At 41.5% G+C, this 24,224-nt stretch overlaps 1 protein-coding gene across 4 annotated transcripts in view; it reads left to right on the forward strand.

The window, feature by feature from the left end:
- The window catches only part of B4GALT6 (beta-1,4-galactosyltransferase 6), a 57,385-nt gene extending 38,141 nt beyond the window's left edge, over positions 1–19,244 (forward strand). For 3 of the 4 annotated variants that reach the window (XM_040984833.1, XM_040984834.1, XM_040984836.1), the window contains 6 exons: positions 923–1,047; positions 6,574–6,690; positions 11,958–12,145; positions 14,449–14,571; positions 14,784–14,885; positions 16,180–19,244. In XM_040984833.1, the coding sequence (XP_040840767.1) occupies positions 923–1,047; positions 6,574–6,690; positions 11,958–12,145; positions 14,449–14,571; positions 14,784–14,885; positions 16,180–16,327 (803 nt within the window). In that variant the 3' untranslated portion in view covers positions 16,328–19,244. The remainder of the gene's footprint in view (positions 1–922; positions 1,048–6,573; positions 6,691–11,957; positions 12,146–14,448; positions 14,572–14,783; positions 14,886–16,179) is intronic. The other variant, XM_040984835.1, reaches the window with a different exon arrangement.
- The last annotated feature ends 4,980 nt before the right edge of the window (positions 19,245–24,224 follow it).

Genomic DNA, 24,224 nt, shown 5'->3' on the forward strand with positions numbered 1-24,224 from the left:
TTGCATTTGTAAAGTGCTACTCTGAAAGAAATGACTGCATTAGTAGCTAATCTTGGAGCGTACCTGGTGCCTAGCAAGCTAGTACTGCATCCTTCACACAAACTACTGTTGTCCCTGGTGTCCACAGGGAATTGATTCCAAACCCTGCTGCACCCCCAATCTGAGAATGATCAAGGGTCTTGTGTAAAAGGGCACACAGTGTTTGCATATAGACAATTTCATCCTTTTGTAAACTTTAGATTACTTGTAATACCAAATATAGCATGTAGTACAGAATAAAGATTATATGAATAGTTGCTGTACCATATTGTTTAGGAAATAATGACAAAAATGTTCATACATGTTCAGTATACGTGCAGGGTTTGTTTCCTCCGAGATTTTACATGTGAAGTTGCAAAGTACATGTGTGTGATGGACTGGCTGTGGCTGTCTCATAGTGACCACCACCTTCAGAGGCAGGCCTTGCCGTCCTGTTGTACGGAGGAGGAAGCTCAGACAGAGGGAGGCCAAATCATTTCTTTAGTAGAAGATAGATTCAAGTTCCAGTCAACATTAAATACTGTGCCTTCATATTCCACACATTAAAAATGTTGACATTAAAAATTGTTTAAACATACTTGAATATTTGATTGCAATGATTTGCAAAGTTACGATGTATGTAAGTACTTTCCAATTAATATATTCATTGCATTACTCCAAAGTAAGTGTTTAGATGAGAATTATATTTTCTTTACCAGATGGGGGCAATAAGGTAATCATATAAATTACTTAACAGGGAAAAGTGTTCCTATTAATTACTGAATGGTGAGAACAGAAACTGGTCTTGACAACTAAGTTATGCCATTACCTGGCTGAATGTTTGTCCTACATGCATTTTTAGAGGAAAAAGTTAAAAGTTATTGACTTTTTTTTTTCCTTCTAGGGGGATTTCTCAGTGTTAATGTAAGTGAAGTCAGTTTTGATGAAATTCATCAACTCTTCTCCAAGGATTTAGATATTGAGCCAGGAGGGCACTGGAGGCCTAAAGACTGTAAGCCCAGATGGAAGGTGAGGAAGTTTCTTTTTTTTTAATATAATAATATTGTGACTCACTGCTATGCCTTTGAGGGAAAAAGTGCATGACTCAAATTGCAGAATAAAATGCTTTAAAATCTTGTGGAATTTATTATCGAATGCATAGGTGTTTATGGTCTGAATGAGATTTCACGGTGATACTTGTGAAGATTGTAATTGCATTCATGGTGTACCCGTATATATGCTATGCGTTCAATTGCCTGGCATTCCTGATAAGAAATGTGTAACCTGAGTTTGGTTTAGGCAACAGATTTTTTTCTTCTGTAGTAAGCAAGTCTGTGTTCTTTGGCTTTGGTGTGTGTGCTGGAGATGACTGCTGATGTCCATCAATTTCTGGAATCCTGAGAGTTCACGAGGTGATATTAATATCATGCTGTTTCAGCTGGGTTTGGCATTGGCATTGTGCAGGTCTGCTCCTGAGTCCAGTAAGGCTAAAGTGACTGCTTGAAGGCCTCAGAAGGGAAAAGTCTGGGCTCTTCACCCCATCTCAGCAGGCAGAGGACAAGCCTTCCGGAGGCGTCAGAATTCCACTCAGTGTACAGTTTGAGAAACTCAGTGGGTGGCTCCGCCTCTGCTGCTTTAAGGAAATTGGTTCAAACCCGAGCCACTGTCTGCTCTGACATGGGAGAAGTGCATATCCTTGTCGTGTTTGAGTAATAAATAGCGTTTATATCAGACGAAAACTACGAATGATTAAATCGGATATTGTTGCCTAAGACTTGTGCTATAACCTAATCTGAACATAGTTTTCAGTTTCTCTTTTAAAAGCCTGATTGTCTAACATATTTGTTTGTACCAATGACATTGGTACGAAGGAGCATTACATGCCATGACACTCCTGCAAAAAGCCTTTGAATTCATTGACCTTGAACTCCTTATTGAGGTTGTGTATAATTTACATCTGCATCCCCAGGGCAGAGCACACTGTCTTGTATGTGTAAGCCCCACACACAATTTTGTTGAATTGACTTTATGAGACAAATGACTTTTGGCCTTGTTACAAGTGATTAAATAAACGTTCAGCTTTCTCATTGCTTCAGACAAGCTGCAAAGCTGCTTAAATGGGTTTCAGTATACATTTTAGCAAACTGTGCTGTTTTCTAATTGCCTTATGCTCTTTCCAAGATCAGAGTCATTTAATAACTGAATCTTTTCATAATTAGTTTGATTTTCCTCACATTTGTATCTATGTAGATGATGGCTCAAATACACACATTTCAGTGTTTAAAGGTATCCTGAGGAAACAAAATATTTGTATTTCTTAGGTCCTGTGTGGAATGTTAATAGAAGAAAAAGGAGTCCTGATGGCTGTGGGGCAGCCTGTGTGTCAGGGGACTCCATAAAGTTTAAGGAAATGAAGATGCATTTATTTTGGTGCAAATCATTTTTGAAAGCTATGCAGTTTTTTCATAATACATATTTTCCATGAAACTTTATCCTTAGATCTCAAAATATTTTTGGATTTTATAAAAGTATCTGTTATTTCTATATTTTTGGAGTTGCTTTTTCATGAAATTTTTGAAGTACACTTAAATGACAGAGCATACCCCTCAGCAAACTTAAGTATTGTTTTTTGAACAGTTGATGGTAGGCAGACTTAACGTTTTATAATTTGTTATTTTCTGGGTGATAGTGGGGTAGCACGCAGTAGCTCCTATTTAGAAATATTTAGAGTTATAAACTTCTGGTGAAACAGACAAAGACAATCTTGCGAGGAGTTCCAAGGAGAAAGCTAATTCAGGGATTTTAAAATTAGCAGGTTTTATTTATGTATTACGGGATAATGCTTTTATTTCCGCTTTTAACAAAATCTCAGAAGTTTTAGTTCTGAGATGTGCAGCTAAAGGTATGAGCAAAATTGTGGATCTCTTTAGAAATGAGCTGTGTTCACCCTATTTGATTATTTCTCCCCATGCCCCGCCTTTCCTGTTAACATGCTAATGATCTGTTGAGTATTCAGTTGCAGTTGACAGGCAAATAAATAATTTATGTAAAACATCTGCCAATATCTTAATATTTGAGGCTCTTTATTTAAATGAAAAAAAAATACCAAGTTAATTGATAACTAAATAGAGTTGAGCTCTTTTACAGCTGTTGTTTTGGGCAATCTCAGGTACTCTCAAATTCTTTGGGCTTAAATGGAAGTTTTCAGCAGAGGTTGGGAACAAAGGAGCGAACTGGCATAAGGGAGGGAGAAGGGAGTCAAGTGATGTTTTTCAGGTCATTACCTGGTGATGGTGACACTTAGGGTTCAGGTAGAGGGCTTGAAGTCCTAGCTAGCTAAAGCCTGTAGACTCATCTGACCCAGCATTCCTGATGCTGTTATTCTTAGGCCTTCAGTTCCTTTTCCAGTTCCAGGTTCCTCAGTGAAGTGTCTTAGCCACTTGTTTGAGAATTACCAGATTGTTAAATTATTATTTTCCATGATACAGTTTTGTAGGCATCGGGAGTCCTCATTTTTCCCTCCTGGTATTTCCTCCTGTATTATCACAGCAGTGTAGTCCTTGAGTAACAATTACAAGTCTGACATTCTGCTACGTAAGTGTACCATGGAAATGAAGGTTTAGGCAAAGGTAGAAAATCTAATATCATACTTTCAAGGTATATTTAACTGTTTCATTGGGAGTCCTCCTTTTATGTCCTGGTATGCTAGTCTCAATTATGTAGCTTCTCTATTGGATTATATGCACATACTTGGTTATCTATAAATCTATTTTGTATTTTGCATGAAGGTTATATCAGAACATAAATTTCTGTTTTAGGGACTGACTTATTTCACTGCATAATGGTCTCCAGTTAGGACCATTTTGTTGCAAATGGCAAGGTTTCATTCTTTTATGGCTATAGTATTCCACAGGGTGTTATTTTTAATATTATTTTTATTGGAAAGGCAGATTTACACAGAGAAGGAGACAAAGAGAAAGACCTTCCATTTGCTGGTTCACTCCCTAAGTGGCTGCAGTTGCAGAAGCTGAGATAAACAGGAGCCAGGAGCTGCTTCTGAGTCTTCTGCGTGGGTGCAGGATCGCACAGGCAAGGGAGCTAAATGGAAAGTGGCGTAGCCAGGACACAAACCAATGCCCAAGTGGGATCCTGGTGCATGCAAGATGAGGATTTAGCCACTGAGCTATTGCGCCCAGCGAGGTATTCCATAGAGCCAGATGTTCTGATTCCATAGGTAAGGATGGAATCTCAATCTGTAGAAGGAAGACTGGATAGAACTAACTTGTTTTATTTGGATTAAGTGGCTAATGGCCAGGTGCACCTGAAATAGCTAAACCCAAGGCTGTGCCACTTAGGGACGGACACTGTAGCTGTTAGGATGTGTGTAATTTAAAAGCGAGACAAAAATGTCAGTGGAAAATTTCTGTGGTAAGCATTTTTCTTGATCTCCCCTTATGGTATGTGTAGAAAATAAGCATGGAAAATACACATAAATTCAGTAAGATTTTGAAGTGGAAGCTGTGATGAGGATTTTGCTTGAACAAGTGGCAGCAAGGAGAGATTCAGCAAGATGAAATATGGATTTTTCAGAAGATAATGACCAGATGTTCCACGAGAGATGCATTAAAGAGGAATGGCTCAAATAGAAAATCAGGGCATGTAAAAGAAAGTCCTAAAATGAAGGCTATTAAACTGAAAAACAAGTGACTGCAGAATGCTGAGATCTTCTTTTCCTCAGCAATAAATTAAAAACTATTAGGAATGTCATTCTGTAGTCAAAAGAAGTAGCATGGACAATGAAATTTTAAGATATTTATGTGCGTTCAACATCTTTGATAATGTCTCATTAAATTTTAGACATTGATTATTATAATGTAATTTCAACCTTTCTAGATTTTCCAAGACATTGGTAATTATTTTCTTATAACATTTTCAGTTTCCCTGTTTAAGCAAAAAATAATCTTTTAAATGGTTCATTGAGGATAGAATAGTATTAGGGTCTATGATTTTGGCTTGGTTTATGCTTATGATGTTAAATACATCATTCAGTCTTGTTGTATGTAGTTAATAAGAGTTGCCTTTAACCTGGATGCTATAGCCATTAAACAGCTTTAAATACTTGTTTGCTGCCATTGTCATAGGTGGCAAACTTATGGCTAAATATAAAGCTAGGAAGGGTAAATTTAATCCTTATTTTCTAGAAGTCTTCACACTGATGCTGTTCAGGTGAAGTGCATGGTAGGTGGATGTTCTTGCCTTTGTTGGACCTTGCTGACCCTTTACGTTTCACAAGTCCCCTGAGCAAACCTAGGGATCCGTGAGTTTGTTTGGCAACTGTATTCATTTGGAAATTCTTTGAATATTTTAACTATGGGCATATTCAACAATGAGGCCCAACAGGCAAGATCCTACTCACTCGGAAAATCCTTGCTTCGTGGTGGTGGTGGAGGAGTCCTGGATGTTGAACTGTCACTGTGGAAGCCTCAGGATTCCTCAGACACCTAAACCAAGAGTTATTTTGTGGGGCAGATCTGCAATCGTTCCAAGCATCATGTTGGACTTTTTCCCTTTTTACTTCTGTCACTCATCAGATAGGAAGTTATTGTAGATGTGGAAATGTGACTTTGAGTGCTCCATCCGCTGGTTCACTCCTTGAATGTTTGTCAGGGCTGGAGTAGAGGCCAGGAACTCAACCCAGGTCTGCCAAATGCGTGACAGGAACCAAATGTTAAATCCAATTTAAAATTGAGAAAGTTATTCATTGTAATCTACTTTAAAAGCTCCAAGTTCTGTACCTTCTGACACTGTACCTCTTAATGTGCTTGAAAATCCTCATGCCTCTTTTCTCTGCCTCACCTTAGTTGAAGCTTCCATTAGAAGTTGCCCAAATTTCCCAGTCAGCTCCCCGTGTGCATTTTGGTCTTCCCAGTCTACTCGCCATACTCCTACTGCAATTCTCTGTAATCAGAAAATCTGGCTTTTCATGTTTTAATAATGTATCAATAGTTTCCCATGCACAATGTTCATAGGATAAAAACCATAATCCTTACACTGGCCTTCCAGGCCTGTTTATACCTCCACAGCCCCACAAGATCATAGCAGCAAATCTGTGGTGAGAACATCCAAAAGGGTAGGACTTGGATGCCATCAATAGTTTTTTAAAAGATTTATTTATTTTTATTGGAAAGGCAGATATCCAGAGAGGAGGAGAGACAGAGAGGAAGATCTTCCATCCGATGATTCACTATGCCGATCTGAAGCCAGGATCCAGGAACTTCTTCCAGGTCTCCCACATGGGTGCAGGGTCCCAAAGCTTTGGGCCATCCTCAACTGCTTTCCCAGGCCACAAGCAGGGAGTTGGATGGGAAGCAGGGCTGCCGGGATTAGAACTGGTGCCCATATGGGACATATGGGATCCCAGCGCGTTCAAGGCGAGGACTTTAGCTGCTAAGGCATGGCGCCGGGCCCACCATCAATAGTTTTCGAGAATTTTTTTATATCTACCTGCAGGATTTGCTTGTGCATTTACTTACATGTGATTGCTTTGTTTTCAAGGTGGCAGTTCTCATTCCTTTTCGTAATCGCCATGAACATCTTCCAATTTTTTTCTTGCACCTCATTCCAATGCTCCAGAAACAGCGTCTGGAATTTGCCTTTTACGTCATTGAACAGGTGAGAATATTTTTTTCCAAGAGATTCAAAAGTCTTCTAGAACTTAAAAAGTTGGAAAGCACTGAGAGAAGGTAGAAAGGTCCATCTGCTAGTTCCTTACCTTAAGGATCACAGCAGCCCCTGGGCTGGGTTGGGATGCTGTCTGGCCCTTTCACATGGTATTGAGGGCCTACTGGCTTGAGCCAACGCTGCTGTCTTGCAGGGTCTTTTCAGGTGGGAAACTGAAGTCAGAAGCCATAGCTGGGTATCAAGTCGAGGCAGTCCAATGTGGGACACAAGGGTCTTAACCCTTCCCTAGATCTTACGCTCATAGTTTAATTAAAATATTTAGTGTTAAAAATTATCCAGAAACTCTGATCCTTGCTTTCATAGTTGGGTAGAATTACGTCTTGAATTGAGTCCGTTTTTGTATTGGGTGGGAAACAGTGACTTCATTTGTGTACCAACTTTTCCGAGTGCTGTATACCAACATTGGGTATGGTAATTTTTAATATTAGCCAGTTTAAAGGGTCTCTAGTACTTATTGTGTTTTTGTTAAAATATATTTCCCTAATGATTAAGGATGGCAGTCATCTTTCATACATTTGCTTTCCATGAAATCTAGTTGGTAGTTTCTATTAATCTTTTGCCCATTTTTAAATTGGGCTGTTATTTAAATGAGTTTTTAAGGTTCTTTGAGACAAGTATTCTGTAAAATAGTTTTGCAAACATTTACCTTCAGTATGGGTGTATGCTTTTGTTTTCTTGATAGTCTTTTGAAACATTTTTAATTTTATTGAACTTCAGTTTTTAGATCTTAAGTTTGTCTAATCCTTTTTGAGTTAATGTTTGTAAGAGGTATGAAGTAAGAGTAAAGTTTTTTTGGGTTGTTTTTTGCTTATGGCTGGGAGTTGTACCGTGATCATTTATCAAAGATTCTTCTTTACTGAATTATTTGTGTCACCTGGATATGAGTCTATTTTTAGTCCGTTTCATGCTGTTGAATCTTTTTTTACCCAAAAAGTGTAATAGGATTTATTTCTTGTCAGTAGGTAAATAGCAGAATAGTGACCTAGCCTTTGTTTTTAGATGTGCCTACTTCTTATTGGTAGAAAGTGTTCAGTTTTATTCTTAAGAGTGATTAACATTTTTCTCCAATTTCTTTGTAGTGTATTCTGGATATGCCTGTGTGAAAGAATTTCTCCCTCTTAGCTTTTTGCTTTGCTTTTTCCCCCTGAAAACACTTGGTATTTAATGTAGCATCTGTTTGTGTTTAAGTTTTATGTCCTGTGCATATACTGATGTTTATAGGGCATATGGAAATTGACCTTTCTAAATCTGATAACAAATTTTAGCGTCTGTCGTGATAGCCATAATTACAGCTTTCTAGGTCACTTCTACTAACTGCCAGGTGGTTTTTGAAAGTTGAATTCCCTTTATATGTGGGGAGAGGAGTGCTCTCTTTGCAAGGCATATTCTCTTGAAAGTTCCACATTGCCTGCATACATTCAGCGGTGCTGAAGTCTTGGTAGTGTCACTAGGACCCATATTTTTATTTTTAAGCCTATTACATCTGAATCTCAGTCTTGATCACTGTGAAATAGAGTAGTTTTTCTGCTGGAGGAATGCCTGGAGAAGTGTGAAGCCATTGAAGAGCAGCTCAGACATCCTGGTTAACCGTGGAGGAGTATGCATGGATTTATATTTTCGCCTTTCCAGACTCCTAAAATAAGATGAAAGAAAGCTAAGTTACTAAACCACAAGGAAAAAAGAGGGTAGTGGGTGAGACACTGCAGTACATTGTGGAAGTTCAGGAGTAGGGTGGGATGGGGCAGTGGGGGAGGGCAGCTGCTTAGCAGAGCTGCTCATCTAGGCCCTTGTGTTCATATTGGGCGACTCTGCAGTTGATTGCACATCTCAGCACTTGAAAGCTGGCCCAGCAGGATGCCAAATGGGCTACACCAAGGGAATTCTTTCATAATCAAACTTTGTCAGTCTGATCCCCACTTCTTCATCTTTGCGTGTGTTGCTGGGTAGTCACTCTGTTGTGTGCTGGACCCAGTCCTGACTGTGCACACAGCAGTGCCATGAGCCTAAGGACCCGGTGGGGAGAGGGGGCCCAGTGCTCCTGCTTGCTGACCCTAGGGGACCCTCAGACCATCTCCTGTCTGGCGTTTTGAAGGCAGCTCTCCTGATGTGAAGTACCTCAGCCCCCACCTGTGGTAAGTGGTGAGTGGTGCTGTCTTTAGACAGATTAGCCCTTGGGGAAGTCTCTAGATCTAGTATTTAGAGATCTCTGTCTCTAAGGAAAAGCTGATTCCTCACTTGCCACCCCGCTGCAGCTTGCTTTTGTTCATTCAGTCAAGGGGTTCATGTGGTGAACAGACATGAGAAGGCTGCCTCCTGTCTGTTAAGGAAATGGATGATAAATAATGACATGATCTGTCAGGTAGATCTCAGGGCAAAGGGAGGGCAGAGAGAGTGCTGTTATACTGAGCACTTCCCCATGGGGAAGGTCTTTCCATGGGGAGGTCAGAGCAGCCTGGAGTGACACAGAGGATCTAGCCACACCACTGTCAGGGCACTGTGCTCTGGGTGGACAGGAGAACCATAGCCATGTTGGAGTAGAGGGTTTGGTGAGGACACCAGGGAGGAAACCAGAGAAATGGAATGAGACAGGGATGCTGGAGGGTTTTGAGTAGAGGAATGACTCAGCTTAACTCAGTAAAAAAAAAAAATGGGGCAGAAGCAGAAACCAGGAATGCAGTTATTCAGACTGCTGAGTTGGGCAGCAGGTGAGCAGTGGTTGGTTTTAAGAGCCAAGCTGTGTGTTCTGCTGATGAATGGGATAGGAGAGATGAGTGGTGCAGGTCAAGCATCAACGTTAGGCTTTTGGCTTGAATGATCAACGGCACTGCCATTTCCAGAACTATGTACTTGTAGAACACTGGATGAGCTATATTGTTATCAGTGTGTCTAAAGTGCCTTACCATACCTCCTGCTTTCTTACGAGGATATTCGCTCAGCAATAGTGTCTTCCAACAGGTGCATAGGTAGTCACGATCATTGGGTCTTTTCCTAATGATTTTGTTCGTTTTGTTAAATCAGGGTTTAACAGAGATGGAGGGAGCATTTCCTTCTGCTGGTTAATTTCCCCAGAAGGCTGCAACGCCTGGGAGTGCTGGAGCAGACTGGAGCCAGACTCATCTGGGTTTCCCACCCGGGTGGCAGCAGCCCAGATAGGGCTGTCTTATGCTGCTTTCCAAGGCCAAGAGCAGGGAACTGGATAAGAAGTGGAATAGTCAGGGCACAAACCAGTGGTTTGCTGACATAATTGACTGTGGTTTAGCCTGCTGTGCCATATTACCTGTTCCAAGGATTCCCAGGGAATTTGAAGGGATCCTCCATAAGACACAAAATCAAACATAAAAAAAGGTGGGAGTAAAGATGATGGAGGAGGAACAAAGGAAGTCTTTTAGAAAGAATCAGGATATCATAGTCCCGATTTAATGAGTATGGAAAGGACAGAAAAAAATATTCTTGCATATGAAATTAGGAGTAAAATAGAATTGGACGAGAGCAGCTCAAAGATAGCCTTTAATCCACTACTCGCGTGTGGGGGATGCTTGAGCCATCACCTTCGGCTCTCAGACTGTATGCTCATTACAGCAGGAATCTTCCATTGAAAAGTAGAGCAGGGACTGGAGTCCAAAAACTGATGGGGCATGCAGGTATTATGGGATACAGATGTCCCAATTGATAGGGCAAATGCGTACCCCCAAGGAAAAGTAATTTTCATTCTGGAATTTTTTTTAATCCAAATTGTGGAATGAGTATGAGAAGGTATTGTGTAGCACAGTCATGCACACGCTAAAAATGGCTTCTATGGGCCTTGAGGGTCAGGCAGCACCCTGACAGACACGGCTGGTCTGAGGTGTGAAGTAGTCCTTGGGGACTCAGGGAGGTCTGCAGAGAAGCAGCTCAGGGTGGAGCAAGAGAGGATAGTGGTGGAAAGTGGGCCTGGCCAATGAGGAGGACATCAACAGCTGATATGCTTGGATAGTTTGTATCAGGTGTCAGTCAATTTCGGGCATATCTGTCAGGCAAGCTATATAGAACTGTAGTTCATCCCAGTTTGAGAAGGAAAACAAAAAATTTACTGAGTCCCAAAGGAATAGTTAGTTAATTCTAATGAACTATTTAACCAAAAATTAGGACCTGATTGTATTAGAGTAGCAGCAGTCCATTTGGTGGTTCAATCCTTTCATTACTGTTAAGTCACTACAGTATCTTAAGCTAAGGAAGTCAGAAATCCCAGGATTCTTATGACCCGACCTAGTGGAGATAACCACCAGAGTGAGCAGAAGGGTTGAACTGCACTGCTCTTGAGGGACGGGGATGGCTTACACGTGGTAAGCCTTTAAGTTCCAAATTTAAAAAAATAGTGGCAACTTTTAAAACCTTAGTTTGCCAAAGGTGATGTTAACAGCAATGTTATCTTCACCTTGCTTTTTATTGTCTCCATGTCATTTGCTGTAAAAAGTGATTTGTTACCTGAAATTAGTGCAAGACCCAGGACTAAAGTTTTGGTTCTTGAGACAATTCCAGTGATGACTACATTGTGCGTCTCCTTTATTTTATATCTTAGAAATGATTGAACAATATTAAGGTATCAGTAAATGCTTTTATATTCTCCTTAGACGCAGAATGAAGCTTTTATTACCACATACCATAATGTTTTCAGTAGTAAATAAAGGAAAATGGTTGCAGTGCAGGCGTTTGGATTCTGTAACACACACCATTTTCTTGTCTCATAAAATTGTTCTGTAATAAAGCTAGTTTTTGTGTAAGAAATGTCAGTTGCTTTTTCGTCTCAAATGCTTTTGGTCTTTATTATAACTTTACTAAGTTAAATGTTCTTGCTTTGTTATATAGAAGGATCATCAAATCCCTTTCGATTTCCTGCCTAGCTCAGTCTTTGTGGAGTATGGAAAGCTTCTACCAATAAGTGTATTTTTGATTTTTTTCCTAATCCTATGTTTGTATATTTGAAGCACAGTAGAAATATAAATTATATAAGTGTGATTATATACTAATACACTGGACAGTAAGCGTGTTTTCTATTTAGTGAAGTGTGCAATGTCTACATTTCAAAATCACATGTCTATTACTTATCTATGTTTTGGGTATAATTATTTGGCCATGACACCCAGCAAGTTAAACATTGATGTAGACAATAACAGGATGACACAGCATTTCTGTCCCTCCCTTTGGTTTGCTCTGTGTAGACTGGCACACAGCCTTTTAACCGGGCGATGCTCTTCAACGTGGGCTTCAAAGAGGCCATGAAAGACAGTGTCTGGGACTGCATCATCTTCCATGACGTGGATCACCTACCAGAAAATGACCGCAATTACTACGGCTGTGGAGAGATGCCGCGCCACTTTGCCGCAAAGCTGGATAAATACATGTATATGTGAGTAGTGCAGTCTGTCCTTGGCCAGTGTTCTGTGAGTAGCACTGAACTGGTAGCAGCATAAGCCTAACTCAGGAGGTTGAAGAGCGTCAACTACAGCACCTCCTGCTGGGGTGCCATCCTGGAGAGAGCTCTGCCACCCGCCCAAGCGGTGCCTTGTGGAATGCTGGAGGATCCAGCACATGGCTCCCACACTGAGAATCACAGGGTTTGGCTGGTTGTGTGTCCCCTGAAGGTTGGTTTCCCTCCAATTGTGTGTGCTTACCTCGGGTGGGCTCCTTCTGCCTTCCCTCCTCCTTCCCCGGGGATGGCGCGGAGCTGGGAGACCCTCTTCTCCTGCAGTGTTAGTGCATGCTTGACTTGTCCTTTAGGGACAAGAAACAAATGTTTTTATTCTCAGACTGTAGATATTGTAAAATGTAAGCATGCATCAGAGCTGTGGCAGTAACTTTCACTGACACCAAGAAAAGCAGGTCAAGTTTGGGAAAGAACAGTTTACATTGGCAGACGGAGTGGAAGAGGGTGAGGGAGTAGGTTGCCTTCTCACACACAGTTGTGCCTCATGTGTGACCTAAGACCAGAGCGGGTAAATTGGCATCAATGAAAGACTCACTCCTGTGTTCACCTGGACATTTTCAACACACATGGTCATTTTCAATACAAAACCTTCTTGTTGTCTCTGAACTCAAGTCTGCAGTTACTTTGGGGGAAGTCATTTAGGTTCACAGTCAGGTTCTGAGTACTGTTGGAAATGATTTTTTTTCAGCCCATAAGAGACTAATTAAATGCCAGGTAACTGCTTTTTTTCTAAAAACCGTCATAAAGGATGCAGATATAAGTTCTAAAATCCTCATAATTGAAAATATGGATGCATTATGAACAAAATACTGCTGTTTAAATCTCAGGCTTAGGAGGAAAGTGTAGGGAAGTTGATGTAGAAGTTGGAACACAGCTCAGGAGAATGGCAGCAGAGAGGAGCGTGGGCTGGGCCCTGCATAAGCTTCAGCCACAGTGGTGCCCATTGTGACCACTGCTGGCTGGCACACACAGGTCCTCACGTGGAGTGTCTTTCCTGCTTTGTCATTTCCCGTTTCAACTCCTTATTATCCCTTCATTTGATGCAAGTGCTTTCCCTCTATACAGCGTGCAGTTGTTTCCATTTACACAGAAGAGCAAGTGGAAGGGATAGGCCTGCCTACTTAGACATGTCATGTATGTTCATATTTGTGCAGTGATCTCAATTTCTCCTGCCACCCTAGCTGGTGGGGGAAGAACCCCACCCACACAGAACGTTGTGGGTCCCAGGCAACCCCTGCCCATTTCGTCACTGAAGCATTGAGCCTCAGGGGTCTGCTGGAGAGTGTGCAGCCTTAGGCTTCTATTGCTGTCCTACTCTTGGGTGAAGGCAAGATTGTTCACTCCTACCACCGCAGGTTTATCTGGTTCCTAAAGTCACACAATTCTAGTGGGCAAACAGCATTGCTTCCCGCCAGGGAGTGAAGTGTGTATCACTGGCAGGAAATGAAGTGCATTCCTTCTTTCCTGAGAGCTTTGCTGCAGTGCTAGCCTGACTCCCTTGGGATGCTGCTGCGGCTGCACATTGCCCTGGCCCTTGCAGGCTTGGCCATGGCACTCCCCAGAAGCACAGAAGGACTGCCTGTCAAGGGAGGCTTCCCTTATATATCAAAAAATCAGTCTATCTGAGCAATTTGGATGAGTCAAGAGGTAGTTTAAAGGCGCTCCATGGTTGGACAGATTGCGTAGATTTTGGATTAGGGAATGGTTAGAAACAATCCAAATTTTAAGTTACTTCTCTAAATACTGCTTATTTTTAAATATCTATAACTTAAAGTATAAACAGATAAGATTATATAGGAATAATAGCTAGTCACTTCAAAAAATTCAATGTTTGAGTTTTTCTTATTTTATATTTATCGTGCCCTATCTAGTAAATGCGTTTATAATGAAATTGTTATGTCTAGCAACACCTAAAGTGACATTGAAAGTTTGTTTTGTTGTGAAAACATTAGACAGTTTCTGAACACTCAGTTCTGAGTCTTCTAAAGCACCGAATGCATTTCTAGTACAAATGTTTCGCTTTGCATTTTGTAAGTTTACAGGTACTTGTTTCTCTAGAGACATCCTTGTTGGTTAGTGTACTTGACAGACAACTGGCCAGCAATGGTTTATATGGAAACCAGGGAGGCTGACCTGTATTTCATGAGGTATGCAAAGACTGAAAACTTGATTTCCTGTGTGTCTAGTTTCATCTTTAGAATGATGTATCCTGCTTTGTCTTTCAGTCTTCCATATAAAGAATTTTTTGGTGGTGTCAGTGGACTGACAGTGGAACAATTTAGAAAGATCAATGGCTTCCCTAATGCTTTCTGGGGCTGGGGAGGAGAAGATGACGACCTGTGGAACAGGTATGATGCAGTGTCAACTACTTACAGTCATACTTGTGTATTCCATGAAAGGATGGAGAATTTGGGACTTCCAAATTCAGTTGTATACTTTTTATTCCCATTGAGTGTCTTCTGAAGTTATTGGAAGTTTACATGTTTGAATATTCTGTTAATTTTAAAATTAACTCACATCCATTCTAACATGAGATTTATTTCATTTCCATATATTGTAGAGTTCACTATGCTGGATATAATGTAACCAGACCAGAGGGAGACATAGGAAAGTACAAGTCTATTCCTCATCACCATCGAGGGGAAGTCCAGTTTTTAGGACGGTAAGTTTAACGTCATCTCTGATTACAAGGTTTTTATGCTATTTACTTAATATGTGAAAAATCACACTGTAAAAAAAATGGAAGTTTTGTATGGGAGGAAAACGTTTTTGTGCTCACTTTAAAGACAGCCAGATATCCACCCCTATCAACTGAATTCTTCAACATGGCCATATTCAAACTTAAAACAAAAAACTCTCCAAATAGTTAAAGATTTACTTAATGTTATATCAGGCAGAGAAGTTGTGTATCTGTGAACTAGAGGTCATTCACTCCCTGGAAGGGTGCAAGGGGCAGTGCTGGGCCTGATGAAGGCAAGAGCATTCCAGGTCCCCTGTGTGGTTCGAGGGGCCCACTGCTTTACCCAGGCCATTATCCAGGAGCTGGACTGGAAGTAGAGCAACACCCATATGGGATGGCTTTGCCTGGTGTATCCAAAAGTGGCTATAAAAAAGCATTTTCTTAATACATGTCTTTTAAAAAAATTTTATTGTCCCATTGGGTTTTCCCTTCACTCCTCCCCAAAGTCCCACCCCCCATAATTTCCACCATGTCATTAGAATAGTATAGTCCTTCATAATCAGTTGTAAGTCTGTAATTCTACTATTTAAGTATCTTGACATTGTGGGCTTGGCCAATGGCAGAGAGCCCAGCATCCTATTTAAGATGCATCCAACAGTTTCATTGGGAGTCCACCTTTGATTTGGAAGTAGAGATGCACACTGCATTGTATCTTCACATCTGGATGTGACAGTCTCTACTACACAGTTACTGTATATCCCCTTAAATGAAAAGCCATAAGAAAAATGGAAAATTTACAATATGAAATTAAATAACATGCTACTGACCATTGTGTCACTGAAGAAACAGAAAATCAAAGACCTTCATGAAGCAAATGATGCTATTATGTGAACGGTCAGTGAGAAAATAAAAACTTTTGAATGAAAATACCAAACCAGTTGTGATGTAGCAAGAACGGTACTGAAAGGGCTACTGACCTTTGCCTTCTGTCTGACAGCATATGATATTTGTCCTTTTGGGACTGACTGCTCACTGAGCAGCATGGTCTCATTGGGATCATTTGATTGCAGAAGGTAGTTATTTCTTAAGGGAGGTAGAAGTTAGAATGCAAAATTTCATGTGACAGCTTTTGACCGGTCACTAACTCAGAGTCATAATTCAAAAGATTTATGACTGAGAGCCACAAATGGCAGAGAGCTTTAACTGCCTTCATTGTAAGATGACATAGAACGCATCCATTTTGAACATGTTTCTTGTCTTTCCTCTAATGCTACAGGTATAAGTTACTAAGATATTCTAAAGAGCGCCAGTACATCGATGGGCTGAACAATTTAATATATTCGCCAACAATTCTGGTTGACAGATTGTATACGAATATATCTGTAAACCTCATGCCAGAGTTAGCACCAATCGAAGACTATTAGAAAGCGTTGCCCTCCTGGCCAGCCAGAACACACTGCTGGAACCTGAGTGTGCTGTGCACTTTCTCGGGGTGCACGTGTCAGCACCCTGTCCTCGGACGAGGGACAAGAGCCGCGGTCCTCCTGGCACTTAACAGCCTGCACCTGGATCCAGTCGCCCTCCTTCCTCCCCGGGGCATACCCCCATGGTGAGCACTGCAAACCCAGAAGCCTTTGCTTAAGATCGGAAGTTGAGAGCTCCCTACAAAGAACATTTTTATACTGAAATCTATAATTTAAGAGAATGCTTTTATTTCCGTTTAAACATTTTGTACATATGTGATGTAAATTAGTGTTCAGATTGTTGTTGAAAAATGTGTTGCAGTTTTGCATGTAATCAGCTATGCCTTTATTGGACTTTTATAGATTTTTTTTTTTAATTGCATGAAGAAGACCACTAAATTTATGTCACTCAACAGAGGTTAACCCTTGTGTGAAATGAAGGAACTGTCAATAACTGACAACCAGCTAATATAGTAAACTGTTCAACTAGTTTGGAGCTTTAGACCTTCAGAGAAGTCACGCTTTCTTAGGGCTTTAAAGGGAAAGAAGAAAAGACTTAAAAAGCTTTTCTTCCTACCAGCTTTTAATCCTACCAGGATTACCTATTTTTTTATTTTCCTTGCTTGCAATCCCATCAGATTTTGCTGAATCACAATCATATCATTTATGCATGAGTATTACCAAGAAAATCCTAAAAGTTGTGATGTGACCTGATATAAAGGACCTCTGTGTTAAATGTCTCCTGTACCTCTGGTTTTACATCAGGGATTTTGTGCCTCGAACCAGGTGTTCCCAAGGTCATGTTTGTATATATTTTTTTCAATTCATAGTGAACACTTACCATTTTTAGTTCAAAAGCCAAAAACTTCTTAGCTTTTTGTTGTTGTTTAAGATCGAACTAGGGGAAACTCCATATTTAACAATATTCAAACACTATTAGATAAGAAATGCTCAGTTTTAAGAAGATAAAATTTGTTCTCGCTAGGCATTTAATTATCCAATTTACAGAATTTCGCTTTTGGAAAGAACCTTTAAATGTCAACCAGTTTTCAAATTACGAAAAAAATTTCACTTTTAAGATCTGATGTTATTGAACTGTCCTCGCTAAAATATACTATCTTAAAACACTTGAAGTTACTGAAGTGCACTCAGCACTTCAGAAAACAAGTCTGGTCATGTGACATTCTTGGTATCAGATGCTTTCCATGACAAAACCAAACACTTCAAAGTTAATATTTGAAATATATATTTCAAATTGTATCTGAAGTGAATCAGCAATAATGAAAAATAGAAATCTGTATGAGCTGTTTTGGATAACATTTGCCTCTTGAGTAATTAAACTAAAAACTTAAAACTGCAACATGAGGCAAATATAATAATCATTTTCTATGGCAGTTGTAAGAAATTACCACAAACCAAATAATATGTGGAAATTCCTATTCTTTCAGAAAACTAATAACCTCTGTTCATGTTCAAATTTTAGTGAAAAAATCAAACCTTCTCAAAATTAAGATACCAGCATTTAATTTGTGTGTCCGTTTTCTGTCTCATCACATGTAGTGTAATTTGGTGAGAAAAAATGGGAGTGTTAGCGCTTGTTGACCACTGCCAAGACAGTCGGGGCATAGGAGCAGAATGACCCGGTGGGACTGCCAAGGTCTCCATGGGGCCAGACCCAGACTCTTCCGAATCCTCATAGGGAAGTACACTCTCTCCCTGTCAGGAGGAGCTGTGCACTTTTGGTATTTTTAATTTTATTATGCATTTTGCAGTGCCAGGAAAACACCATTAGTGTTTGCCTTATTTTCTTGGGGGGGGGGAGGAGGGTTAATGACATCTTTCAGAATGGGACATCAGTATTTTTCTGTTTAATAGAATCTATCCTGTGAAAACCACCTCACCAGTTTGCTTTGTGTTTGATTTACTTTAAGTGCAAACTTGAAAGTTTTGTGTAGAGTGACCTTCACATGTTTCCGTTAAGAGCGACAAAGCTTTACCCAGCTGTCTTCATTGTATACAGTAAATCTATTCCAAAAAGAGTAACAAATGCATTATAAGTACAAAGAATGGATTTGATAATATTGATCGTCTATTGTCAGGTGAAGTGCCAGGTATGTTTTTCATTTCTGAAGAAGCTAAGCGAGACCCTTCTGCAATTATAAAGATATCTGATAACATGTTATATTTCCTAGTGTCAAGGTCAAGAAACCTATTATGTGGTGACTTAGAGCTATTAGGTCCTTGTGGCACTATGAGGAAAGTTATGTAGTGCCTTTCAGCTAGGGACATAATGGTTGATGGGTCTGTTAGTACAAGAAGGGAGGGGGGAGTGCATACGTTAGCTGTAGGTTGTTTCTGATGCATAGTGGAGGGAGTCATTTGAGTCTTAAGGCTAGGATGTATCGATTAGTAAAATTTAAGTTTGTATATTGTGAAGAGGTTGTTTGTATGAAATCTTTACCATATTATTTAAAGACAAAACTATGTATTAAAACCTTTCCCAGCCAAGATACTGATATTTTAATACAAAATGGGAAAATATCCGATACAGTGTCTCCTTTTGGAGGCTTCCTTAAAGTGAAAGCAGATTTTTGTCTCATTTTACCTTTGCTTGCCTGTTACGTTTCTGTACTTTTCAGATAAATACTCTAGATTTATTGCCTTGGATTTGCAAATATGCCAGTTGAGAGAACTAAAATGGTCATAGCGTTTATCAGAAAGAGGAGTTGTACTTAAGATTTTATTTATTAAAATATGAAAGACTTCTACATACATGCACTGAAATAAATGCTAGTAATTTCTTGTACTCATATTTTTTTTGCTTCTCATGGAGATGTTTGTACTTTTTTATCATTGTCTTTTATGAAATATAATGTTGTAAAGACTTTGTGTGATGAAGTAATTATTTTCTTCCAGGAACTCTTATTCACCTGGCATATTTTTTCTTGTGGCTTTGTTTCTTTGAAAGTGAATAATGGGGAACACAAGGGGCCTTCACGAGTTCACAGAATATCAAGAAAACGTGTGAATTTCAGAAACTCTTATGAAAATAAGCTTATTGTTAATTTTGATACTTCCAAACTTTTCAGTGTGGCACCTGCCAGTCAACTGGAGGGTTGCTACCTTAGCATAAACTGACCACAGCTTAAACACGTTTGGAGATCACCTCATAGTTTTTACCTCAAAAAAGTAACATTTAAGTACTTTTTAAAGTTACCCTGTTCTCTCAGGATGAAAACTACAGACTCCTGCAGAGCTCAGGATCAGCACCACATTCCTCTGGCTATACAACCTCAGCTCTCTGATCCCAGTCAGCTCATTCCTTACTTTCAAGCATCAAGAAGCATTGTAGATCTTTACAGCAAACAGTGATCAATTTTTTAAAAAAATCCAAATCTAGGGAATAGACTGCAAGATCAAAACTTAAGTGATTTGTAACTTTTAGAGTATTCTTGGGTTTTATGAATCATATGATCTGTTGGAAAGCATGCAGTATTTTTCATTCCCAACGAGGCAAGGCGATATCCCCCAGGCACCCAAGGCCCTGCTCCCCCCTTGCCTGCCTCTTTTTTTTTTTTTTTGATCTTGACTTTCCAGAGCTGCTGTGTACTAGAGTCTGATAAAAGACCCTATCCGTAGGTGGGCTCCGGAGCCCACAGCATCAGAAACAGGGCTTCCCCCCACCCCTTTTCACATTGTTGACTTAGTTGTATTACAGTAGCTAAATAGAGCAGGTGACCTCTAGTCCTTCCCAAGTTTTAGCTCCATGGCCCTCCGTGTTTACACAGGCAGCTCCCAAGTCCCTCTCTCTAACTCAGGGTTAGCCTTAGTTCTTGATCTATATAATCCACTTTTTCCATCACCCTACCTTGTTTGTTCACAAGAATCGCAAACCATCACCTTACTCAAATGTATCCTATGCCCCTTCAAAGCCTTTTCTTCCTTCCCAAACACATAATGCGCAAGACTAATCCAAGTCATTCCCTCTTTCTCCCCTCTCTGCATAGTCACCTTAACTCCTTAGTTCTCCCTCCAACCCAGCTGGGTTTTTGTGCCTGCAACTACCCAACTCTTGTTTTAATTTTGTTTGAAAGGCAGAGCTACATCTTTCATACACTGACTGGATCACTGCACAATTGGCTGTCGTGGTTGGGATTAGGCCAAGCTGAAACCAGGGATCTCGTGGGCACAGCCATGGGGGATCACAGGCAGTCACAGGCAGCAGCTTAACTTGCTGTGTAACACCGCCCTCTTCTTACTGCAAGGTTATGCCTTTGAATGCACTCTCCATGTTGTCACAGAAATTGCGTTTGAAATCGTACCTTGCTTAGAAGGTTTCAGTGCTCCGCATTGCCAAGGGCTAAGGCCAGCCAGGTGCTCAGGCACTTAAGAGTCTGACCTCTCCCAGCGATTGGTAAGCTTTATAAAGGCAACTAACCTTTGACATCTAAATAACTTACCACCTGCTTGGAAATGTGATAGGACAAGTCAGCACAAGTCTTGGACAGGGACATAAAGAACCCAGAGGTACATGAGTAAATCATTATTCTAGTTGATGCAGAAAGATCTTACTTCAAAGAGTTACAGAAGGAAAGAAAATTAATCTGCTATCCATGTCCAAGTGGCCATGTTGGCTGAACCTGGGCTGGTCAGAAGCAAGGAGCTTCTAGGTCTCCAAATTAGGGCAGGAATAGCCCTGTAGCCACCCTCTGTTGCTTTCCCAGGCCATTAGCAGGGAACTAAATAGGAGGTATAGCAGCTGGAACTTGAACTGACCCCCTAAATAAGATACCAGTGCCACAGGTGGAGGGTTAGCCTGCAATGCCAACTGCATTGGCCCCCTTAAATGACTTCTATTTAATTAAACCTAAAGTTTTTTAAGAAAAGTAAAATGATTTCGTTGATGAAAGTGGCAGGCTATTTTCAGTCAGGCACCATAACACCCGGAACTTGTGTCGTGGTGCAACTAGTTCAACCACCACTTGTGATGCTGGCATCCCATAGGAGCAGCAGGCTCAAGTCCCAACCCTGACACATCACCTCCAGCTCCCTGCTAATATGCCTGGGATAGCAGGACGAGATGGCCCAAGTCCTCAGGTCCCTGCCGTCCACGTAGGAAACCTGAACGAAGCTCCTGGCTCTGCCCTGTCCATGCTCAGGTCACTGTGGTGATTCAGAGAGTGACCCAGCAGAGTGAGGTGCTCTCACTTTGCTTTTTATGCATGAATCAAGTCTTTTTTTAAAAAGGCAATCCCATAGCTGAACTGGTAAGAGTCCCAGTACCAAGGAAAAGAGCCTGTGTTTTTCTTTCTTTAGTTCTCCTAATACCACTCCAGTAAACCTTTATGAAATGACACTTCTCTCCCAGCGTGAATTGAAGCATGAATTCAGTTTTTTACGGTTACTTTTCTCTAAGGCAAGAAGATCTAGATTCACAGAAGATACAGCTGCAGGTTAGTTGAGTCTAAGTTGCTGTGTATATTCTGCAACAATGCCCCAGAAGTTGCCTGCATCACCCTCTGTCCAGGGTTTGAGGGACTACCTAGTGTTTGAGAAGTTAAGTGGCTTATCTTCTAGAGTAGCGAGTCTCTACTAGTTGACCTTAGGATCACTTGGGGAAGTTTTTAAACTATTGTCACGTTGGACACCACCTCCAGGAACCCGACTTCATATTTTTCATTCAAAATATTCCTCTGTGCCTCTAAAATGCAGTCGAGATGGAAAACCAAGGCAGCGGACACTAGCAAAATATGAAAGGCTTGCAGCTGGCAGACACCTGGGGCTTTTTGGCACACTGGACCTTCATACAGGTTCTCGTGGAGTGGTTTCTGGGTACATAATTGCAGTGCCTCCAGGGAACTTATAGCTGGGCCAGCAGAATCATACACACTGGGCAGACTCCAGGAATGTGTGTTGCCACAGGCCTTCTATGAGTTGTGGTGTACAATAAACAGTTGTACTTTGTTTTTTCAAAATTTATCTATTCATTTGAAAGACAGTTACAGAGATTTTCTGTCTGTTGGTTCACTCCCCAAATGGTTGCAACAGATGGAACTGAGCCAGTCCGAGGCTAGGAGCTTCTGGTAATTCCACCTGCGTGGAGAGGCTTAAAGACTTGGGCCGTCCCCCACTGCTTTGTTACAAACATTAGCAGGAAGGCAGATAGGAAGTGGAGCAGCTGGGACTCAAAACTGGTGCCAGCATGGCATTAGCAACATTGCAGGAAGCAGTTTAAGTGGGTAAGACTATTATTTCTACATTGTTTTTGTCATGTATTTGGGGTAAAGGGGGAGATAAAGGAAGAAGCCCCACCCAGTCTCCCACCCACCCCAGGTCCCCAATGTGGAGCATGCTCCGAGGGACTTGCTCAAGTGGTTTTGATAGTTCAACGGTTATGAGTTGCTGCCAATCTCGCCATTCCAAGCAAGATGAGGTCTCGGAGGAATCCTCTGGCATAGTCCATATTAGAGTCTCCGTTTGCCCAGTTTTTCATTGCCAGCATATGGCTGAGGTAGTTGACTGATTTGTTCTGTCCTCTTTTCATGGTTAGGGTTCTGAGTCTGGCAGTTCGATTGGGGAGATCCTCAAAGAAATTTTAAGGTATTCCCAGACCAGATTCTTATGTGTACTTGCAAGTACAGGGCTGGGTACAGTCCATCACCCCAATCAGCTGGTGGTTGCAATTGCTGGGTTGGGTCTGTTGCCAGCCCTGTCTTCCACTGGAACCAATGGGTGTTGCAGTCCAGCCCGATCCTGCCCACTTCACACTTTGCCTTCGTGCAAACCAGTAGGAGCTGCAGCCTAGTGAGGGTGACTCCCTGTTAACCCCAACAGGCTTGACCCCTCGCTGGTTCCCATGCTTGCCATTATGTGTAGCAGACTAGTCCAGTTTGTCCCACATCCCATTCAGCTCTCATACATGTCAGTGGGCATTGAAGCTTAGTTCAACCCAACTAGCCCGACTATCCAGCCCACACACATGCTGTTGGATGCCTTTGTCTAGACACCCCAGCCTCTGTCCTAGGTTTCGTGCTCTCCAGTGGGAGTGGTAACCCAAGAGGAAGGAGCCCACTATTTCCGTTCTAAGCCACTCTCACTCCCAGATTATACACTCTCCAGGTGGTTCTGCAGTGTAATTTGACAGAATTAGCCCCCAGTGGCAGCTTCTGCCAGCTGATACTGTGGCTAAGCCCAACCAACCATCACCCACTCTAATTTTTGTTTGCACCAGGAGGAACAATCAGCCCAACCTGGCTTTCCCCTGATCTAGTCCACATGAGGCCCACAGGTGTTGCAGCCCTGTCTAGTCTGGTCTGCCCCCATCCTAGCTCATGCTCTCCAATGGGAGTAGCTGACCAGCAGGGGAACACCCCCATATTCCCCCTGCTGACTCCGCCCCTTCCCTCCCTGGTTCTCACGTGTGCTGTTGGGTACTGTAGTCACATCCAGTACAGGTCACTTCACCTTGGCATTCCATAATGTGCACTGGTTTGTGTCGCAACTGAATCTGGCTCAACCCACACTCTGTTCTGATGCTCGGGTTTGTCTGTGGGTGATGTGATCTGGTTCAGCCTGGTCTGCCCTTGACCCATGCCAGATGTGTGCCAGTGGGAAACTTCACCTGGCCTGTTCTGGGCTGTTTCCTATCATGCTTCTTGTGCTTACCTGCAGGGACTGTGTCCTGCCAGAGGAGTTGCCCAGGCTCCTCCATCAGAACCTCTCCCAGTGCCAGATTTCACGCACACCAGGGGGTCCATGAGCCAACCCTACTCAGTTCACCTCCTGTCCTAGCAGGAACAGTGACTTTTCCTGACTGGCCTTCAATCCAATCTGGTTTTTACTGTTGGATGTTTCAGCC

The sequence above is a fragment of the Ochotona curzoniae genome, unplaced genomic scaffold (genome assembly GCF_017591425.1).
Source record: "Ochotona curzoniae isolate NIBS_2020 unplaced genomic scaffold, NIBS_Ocur_1.0 contig_43, whole genome shotgun sequence".
NCBI lineage: Eukaryota > Metazoa > Chordata > Mammalia > Lagomorpha > Ochotonidae > Ochotona > Ochotona curzoniae.